Source organism: Gekko japonicus, unplaced genomic scaffold (assembly GCF_001447785.1).
Source record: "Gekko japonicus isolate JY-2015 unplaced genomic scaffold, Gekko_japonicus_V1.1 scaffold3848, whole genome shotgun sequence".
In the NCBI taxonomy this organism is placed as follows: domain Eukaryota; kingdom Metazoa; phylum Chordata; class Lepidosauria; order Squamata; family Gekkonidae; genus Gekko; species Gekko japonicus.
The window spans coordinates 1-8,197 of record NW_015164313.1 but is presented as its reverse complement, the minus strand read 5'-3'; the positions used below and the strand labels follow the sequence as shown (position 1 = coordinate 8,197).

General features: G+C 47.5%; 1 protein-coding gene across 1 annotated transcript in view; it reads left to right on the top strand.

The window, feature by feature from the left end:
- Nucleotides 1–7,412, top strand: part of LOC107108398 (ADAMTS-like protein 5) — a gene marked incomplete at its 3' end in the record, with an annotated part of 34,391 nt that extends 26,979 nt beyond the window's left edge. Inside the window, exons 3-5 of the mRNA XM_015408828.1 lie at nt 2,681–2,835; nt 5,453–5,513; nt 7,304–7,412. Coding sequence (XP_015264314.1) covers nt 2,681–2,835; nt 5,453–5,513; nt 7,304–7,412 — 325 coding nt within the window. The remainder of the gene's footprint in view (nt 1–2,680; nt 2,836–5,452; nt 5,514–7,303) is intronic.
- Nucleotides 7,413–8,197: the final 785 nt, after the last annotated feature.

Here is an 8,197-nt window from a genome sequence, read left to right as displayed (position 1 = left end):
TCATTGGGGGGGGGGTGCAAGAAGAAGGAACCCCCAGCTCACTCTGATTCTCCCTCTTTTCTGCACACCCCTCCCTCCCTCCCAGTCTTGCCTCCTCCTCCCCTCCTTCCAGCGGTCAAGCCCCACAGCCTTCATCCTACATTCTCGATGCTTCATTCTTGTTGTTAGCGGTTGCTTAGTCCAGCGATAAATATTTAATTCTTTTGACCTTTCCTTCATAAACAGAGGTAGTCCTTCTCCCAGTCCAGTGCTCTGGGGAGGATGCTTCCCACCCCACCCCCCACTCCCAAATCTGCATCTGGATCTTTTTGATTGGGGGGGGGGTATAAGCCATCTTCCCCGGTTTCCCTTCCCTTTAAAAAGGTTGGGAAGATACACTGGCGTATGTGTGTGTGTCTGTTTTCTTCTGCATCTCAAAAAGGAAACCTCGTCGTTAAGATTCCATTCCAAAAAAGTCTGGGAAGAGGTAAAGCAGACAGGGGGAAGAACATCCAGAATTTAATCAGGCGAGTGAAAGGGATAAAAAACAGGAACAAAAATGACGTATGCGATGGGAGAAGCTGCTTGGCAGGGAGGGGGGACTGGGTTTCTGGAGCCTGCAGTCTCTTGGAGGGCCTCATGAAAAATACAAAAATCAAAAATACAAAAATATACAACTGTGAACAATTACTAAGGAATAATCAAATTGTGTATTTATATAAATATTGTATATAAATTTTTGTAAAGAGTGCAACAGTTAGAAGTCACACAAGTTAGAATTCTCGACTCAGACTCGCAGTGGCTTTTCAGGGTCTCAGATGGAGGTCTTTCCCATCACCTTTTGCCTGATCCTTTTAACTGGAGATACCAGGGACTGAACTTGGGAACTTCTACATGACAAGCAGATGCTCTACCACTGAACTATGGCCTGTTGCAGGTTCCTGCCTTCTCTGCTTTGTTGGGGATCTCTTCCCTCTGTATGGGCGCCTTCAAGTGTTCTTACATCAGTCACTAAATCGAATATGAGCCAGAGTGCTCAGTGGGTTGCAAATGCCTCTCTCTGGCCCTTGGGAATGACCTTCAGATATTCATGTAAACACACAGGGGGGGGGGGGAAAGCCAGAAGCTTATGGTGATCTGAGAGAGCTCTGAGAGAACTGTGACTGACCCAAGATCACCCAGCTTTCTTCAAGTGGAGGAGTGGGGAACTGAATCCAGTTCTACAGGTCAGAGTACACCGCTTTTAACCACTACACCAACCTGGATCTTAAACACTGAGAGAGAGGCCATTTCAGCCTGATACTGGCAGGTCAGACCAGCTCCATTTCTCCTGTGCCACTGAAAGAGAGGTGGGCCCATGGTCACCAGCACTACGAAAACCATGTAACTCACTGTCTGGGATTTTTACAAGGAAATGATCTCCAAAATCGGAATTAGTGCAAGTTCAGACATTCACTTAAACCAGCTGCTTGAATGTGCACAACATCAGAGCCATAACTAGATAATTTTGTGCCTGAGGCAAGAATATAAGTTTGCACCCCAGGCAATGGCAAACCGCCTCTGAATGTCTCTTGCCTTGAAAACTCTATGGGGTCTCCACACATCAGCTGTGACTTGAAGGCATTTTGTGCCACCATATTTTTATAGTGACCTGGACGGCCCAGGCTAGCCTGATCTTGTCAGATATCAGAAGCTAAGCAGGGTTGGCCCTGGTGAGTATTTGGATGGGAGACCACCAAGGAAGTCCAGAGTTGCTTCGCAGAGGCAGGCAATGGCCAACCACCTCTGAATGTCTCTTGCCCTGAAAAAAAGGGTCAGCCATAAGTCAGCTGTGATATGACAGCAAAAGCACACAAACACACACACACATACCTTTTATAGTAGTAATTTTGGTAAAAAAGTAAATATGTAAATAACAAGAGTAATAATAACATTTATTTTAGTCACGATGAATGTTCCTTCTAAGCTGTGGAGTACTTGTGAGCAAAAATTCTACTTGGTGAGCTCCTGGCATTAAAGTTGTGAGCGAGTGATTTGGCGACTGCATAAATTACTTTGCTCTGGAACCATCTTTCCTGAGCTAAGAAAAAATGTGAGCTGGAGGCTAAAAATTTTTGCGCTAGCTCACACTAACTCAGCTTAGAGGGAACACTGGTCACGATACACTTTTTTTCTGTGCCCCTCAGCTTGCCCTTGTTACAGCTTCCATGAGGAGGTCACATAATACGTCAAAAACCTTTCCCAGTGTTTCAACACCTATCTAAAGCAGCCTTCTAGGCCACTTCTGTGCCAAAGGAGCTTTCTTCAGAGGCCTGGTCTTACCAATCCAAGATTCAGCTGGTGAATCTGTTGGCCAACACCACGCTCGCTCTTCCCTTTTGCCCCGATGGTATGTGTCAATTTCACACAAGCTGCTGTGCGGCCGCATTGAGGATTGAGTAGACACGGGGAAAATCACACGAAACTCCGGGTGCAAAATGCGGCTGCGCAGCAGCTTGTGGGAAATACGCCCAAGTCTCTGTTCGCCCGACACACAGCATCTTTTCTGCTTTACCAGAAGTGGAGACCTGTGTAGCTCAGAGGCTGGCAGGTACTCCAAACAGCAGGTCTTGGTTCAGTGAGGTACAGATCTTTTCGTGTGACAAAAGCAAGGCCGTTGACCATCCTGAGATTTGTGACTTTGTCATATTCCTTTAAGTAGGGGACAGACGGCAGGACTCTGGGACTCGGCCTGTCCCCGCGGGCCCGCCTCAAACGCCAGCCAGGCGATGGGACATGGACACATTGGGGCTCATGGAGTGCCTGCTCCAGCACCTGTGGAGATGGCGCCTCGTTCCGGACCAGGAGGTGCATCCGGTAGGTGCATGCAAAAGGGACAGCAGAATGCAGCTATGAAATTTGTGGGTGTGACTGTGGGACCCTTTCCACAGTTCACAGTGAGCAAAAGATGTGGACGGACGTGGCAGCTTGGACTTGTGACATTTTAGGAGGGTCTCTGCAGACAAAGCCAGAAAACAGCTCCAGTAAAATGCCTGGGAGAATAAACATATTCTGCACCTAGAAAACCAAAACACAGCAGAGAAGGCTCCAGGTAAATAAGAGAAGCAGGAAGTGTCACAGGCAGAGGTCATTTCGGGGGGGAACGCGGGGGAATGCAGTTCCCCCGGGTGAGGTACAGGGCTCGGGGCACATGACGAAGCCCCGTCCCCTGCTTCCGGCTGCCCCGCTTCCGGCCCTCATTCAGCCAGGAGGAGGCAGGAGAAGAGGGAGGGTAAGTTGCTTCCTCCCTGCCTCTCCCCACCCCTGCCTGCCTGGGGCCAGGGAGGGCCTTTGCGGGGCTTCCTTGCACTCCCGCCGGCCTTGCAGGTCCACCGTCGGGCCCCTCAAGGGGCTCGGCAGTGGAGCTGCAAGGCCAGCGGTGGTGGCCGGGACCGTTGGGGGCTCCATTGAGAAGGCCTTTCCTCAGACCTTCTGTCATGGATGACATTCTTTCCCTGTTTGTTTAGTTAAATATTTTTAAACACTGCTTCTCCCAAGCTCAGAGTGATTCAACGAAATCAAATAACAAATCATTTTCTTGCCTTTTACTGATTTCAGAGTCTGTGGTTTCTCCTGCAATTAACCAGGTTTCTGGCGCACCCATTCCTATATGACATGAGATGACATAATTTGTCAAAAAGCAAAAGAAATGCAATTCCTCTATTAGGAACAACTAAAGATGTTCCTTTACTGTTGGGGTTGGATATTTTTTGTACAGACCGTCACAGCTACCTGCTGAGATTTCAGCATATTCATCAGGAACACTTGCCAAATCCTTCCCTTCTTCCATTCTTCCATTGCAGGAGCCAAATAATTTTTCCAGGGTTTTTTGGCCCGGGTTATCCTGCAAGCTATCAGTAGTAGAACACCTGCCAATTCCAGATCTTCAGATGTAACCCAGTATTTCCGGAAAGCTGATGATACCATTTGTGGAGAGATTGGAATTGTCCTCTCTTGCACACTATTCATAACAACTCTCTAATGCTGTGAAATCTTTTTACAGTGAGACAAAGATCATGTGTCTTGGTTCATCTGCAAAATTGCAGGGTCATGCAGCCCATGGGTTGGATCCCGTGGATCTGTTCCACTAGCAGTGGCACTTTCCTCCGGTGGAGGGAGCCCTCCCCAACGCAAGAGGTTCTTGTGCCAAGGAAATGCTCTTTGCACCAGAGGAGAGTACCACCGCTAGCGGAATGGACCCATGGGTTCCAACCCTCAATTTACCTTGGGGCTGTGCAGGAAAGGGAGAGGAGGGATTTAACCCTTCAGTTTCTACTTGATTTTACTATTCCAAACTGGCTCCCCTGCTCTGCTATGAATGTTTTCATGCTAATATTTTATTGCTAATGGCGGAGCAGCAGGAGCCAATTTCAAATAGTGAAATTAAATAGAGATGGAAGGATTAAACACTCCCTTTCCCTTTCCGAAAAGCTTTGAGGTAAATGGAGGCGTCAAGAGCCTGCCATTTGCGCTTGATAGACCGATTGTGAGGGGTGATCTTCAACCAGTGTGTTTGAGCCCTATGATCCAGGTTTAAACATATAAACACACAAAGCTGTCTTATGCTTTCTTGTTTAGCTTTGCAATTGCTTGTTCTGACAGTCCGTGGCTGTCACAGCATCAGCTGCCTGCGACCCTTTAAAGAGGAGGTAGGGTCTGTCTAGCTCAAAACGAGATCCATTATAGCTGTGATTTTTGCTCTGAAGCTGCTACTGCCGTATGGTTTCCACTGTCTCCTGGTGGTGGCTGGAATTACAGCTGTACAGGTTACAGAGATGAGTTCCCCTGGAGTAAATGGCTGCCTTGAAAGGTGGACTCTGTGGCCTTATACCCCAATGGGACCCTGCCCTCCCCAGGCTCCCCTCCCAGGAATTTCCCAGCCCAGAGCTGGCAACCTTTCAAGTCCAACCATTATTCCATCTAGTTCCCTCTGTCTCCATTAGTCCATCTAGTTCCCTTTGATTGACAGCAGCTCAGGCAGAGAAAGGCCTTTCCCAAGAGCTGCTGCCTAAGTGGAGATACAGGGATCGGAATGTAGGACCTTCTGTGTTTGGTACTGGGGCTCTGTCACTGAGATATTGCCCCTGTCAGCCTGTGCTGCCTATGGGAGGTAAAGTTAGGCAGTAGCTGTTCCATCAAAATACACAGGAGGAGCTAGTCCAGAAAAGGAGATGCTGGAAATAGCTGCATCTCTTGGAATTTGTTTGTACAGTCTTAAGTTTTTCTTGGATGTTGCTAGGAACTAGGAACATCGCTCTCAGCGATGTGTTTAATTTTTGCCGTGCTGTGTCCAGCAACACAGTACTAAGGGAGTCTCATCAACCATGGCATGTTGTGGCCCAGTTAATGTTACCATTTAATGGAACAAAGCCTGTGATGATTGTAAGGGAACAAAGCCTGTGGCATACTCACTGGATACACTCTTTGGATGCAGGTTTCCTGAGGAGGAGATGTGCAAAGGGAAGCCCCGCCAGTATCGAGTCTGTGAACTGGATGTGAGTACCAGCCATTAGACAAGTGCATAAAGTATGTGTCATTTTATGTGTTGACCTGAGGTCCTGCATGGCATTTGGCGGTTTCAGCTGCCAGTCCCCCAGCCTCCCCACCAGTCAGCTGGCCAGTGCGGGGACTTACCAGGAGCGGGAGGGAGGCCCAGGCTACGTTGCCAGCAATGGGACAAACATCATTTCCGAAGTGATGTCATCATGTCGGCGATGTCTGGTGATGCTCTGGTATTTGGGCAAAAACTCTATGGTAGAAGCCGTTTTTACCATAGAATTTTTGCCCAAACACCAGAGAGTCACTATGACATCACAATGTGATGACATCACTTCAAGTACATATCAGAAGTGACATCACCATGTCACTGACGGTGTAGCCTGGGCCTCCTTCCTGCTCCTGGTAAGTCCCCACCCCACCCCTCAACGGTTGCCAGGAGGGACCTGGCAACTGTAGCCCAGACCCAGGCTAGGATGCAGTGGAGAAAAAGTAAAAAAGAAAAATAAGACCTCATCTACCTAAAGGAAGTTCTGACCATAGAGTTTCATACCATTCGTAGAGCTACCCAAAAGTGACAAAGATAGCTCTTACCCTAGCAGTTACCTTGGTCACTTCTGGGTAGCTCTAGGAATCAACAGGAACTCTATGGTCAGACCTAGCTGTAAGCAGACGAGGCCTTGTTTTTCTTTTTAACTCTACTCCCCAGAATGATCACTCCTCCATCCTTTGGTCCCAGTTTGTGCCCCCAGGTCAGCTGAGCATTTTCTGGCAAGGGCTGCAACTGCTCAGAGGTCTCCACCATAAGTTGGCAAATGGAAACCGTCTGTGGTCACTGAAATGAGAATTAATGGTCCAAGGGCCAGATTACACATTACCTTTCACACAAGTTTGTTATGGGACTTGCAGCCATAGTGCAGCTGGACATTCCTGTTGGCAGTTCCATTTAGAAACACCTCATGGGCCTAATTTGGATCAGGACCACAGCATGGAGGTGTTCTTGCCCCTCCCCCCACATAGTTTTTTTCCTGAGCCAAAATAGCCCAGGTGAAGGTTGCTGGTGTTCAAAGAAGACAGGACACAGGTCTGTAGAAAGCTGACTGAATGAATCCTCTCACTCATCCTCTCACTCTTCCCCCGTTCTTTCCCTCCTCCCCTCTCCCTGCGTAAGGGAAAGTCACAGGCATAGGAGCATAGCATGGAATGTGTTTGTGCAGGCAGCTCTCTGTTATCTCTCTCGTCTCTCTGCCAAGGCCAAGTGACTTCATAGTCAGCAGATGTCTCAGCACACACATACTTTTGGGTTCCCAATCTCCAGCCAGGAGAACAGTGAATTATTCGGGCTTGCCACGCAAATATTTTCACTGTTCCCACACTCAGGGGGTGTTCTTTGACTTTTGGAGGGGACAGGTGGGGGAGGAGCTTTTCCTTCCCCCACACTGTGGTCCTGATCCAAACCAGGCCTCTGTGGCACCTCTAAATGGAGCTATCACTAGAAACTAACAGCTGAAGAATAGTTTTGAGTCCCCATGGCGGACTTATGTAAAGCTAACATGTAGTTTGGCCCTAAGATGGATGGTGACAAAGAAGTTGAAGAGCAGATCCTCCCTCTCTGTCAGCTTGCTCTTTTGAGTGATGTGATGGTCCTGATCCAGTCAATGATCATGCATATGGAATTGGAAAGTCCCTAGGCTGGATGCCCAATATTTATGTTTTCCTAGCACATTGCAGTCTGCATTACTCCATGGAACCCCTTTTGTCTCTCCCCTCCCCCCCCCGCTCCCTGCAGGATTGCCCGTCTGGATCAACACCCTTCCGGGCCATGCAGTGCTCCCTCTACAACGGCAAGCCCATCTCAGGGAGCCAGACACCATATCAGTGGGTCCCGTTTCACGGAGGTGAGCGCAGCCAGAGTTTGTCCCCCGGCCTCATTTGTTGACTTTGAATGGAAGCTAAACCTGTGACCCTGCACTGGAGCTCTTGGTTTGCCTTTCCTTTTTCATGTTATGAGTTTCAAGGCTCTCTAATGAGAAGAAAGGAAACTGGAATTTGAATACCAACAATCAGTTTGAAGAGTTGCATGTTCATGACGCTAGTGGTGCTTTTAATGAGTTGTGCAGTAGCATTTTTGGATATATGTACTTTGAGTTTTATGGACTTTTTTAACCATTTGGTTTAATCTGTACACCACCTTGCAAGACTTTCAACCGGAATGTCCTGTAAAAATTTTGTAAGTAAGCAATCAGAGGATTGCATTGGAAAACAAAATATTTAAGTTAATGGATGGCTATTGGCCTGATCCAACATTGGCTTCTCTTATGGTCTTATTTAAAACCTATAACTAACCTTTCTGGATAAAACCAAGATATAATTTAGAGCAAGAGATCAACAGAGAGCCTATATAAGAAAGCCCATTGGCATAACTGAAAATATACAACAACATTGCTAATAATTGGCATGTTGATAATTCATCTTTAAAGTTTTTGCATCTCAAATAATGGTGGCTGCAAGTCCTCTACTAGGAAGTGGCAGACACAAGGTCTCACAATAAGTAACACATTTACTCAGAAGCACCCTGCGCATTTGTTTTAGTACACTGGCATAAATCTTCACATGGTTTGTACTTGGATTACATTTCCCTTTCTGTAAAGCATCTCCAGTGGCTCAAGTGGTTAAGACGCTG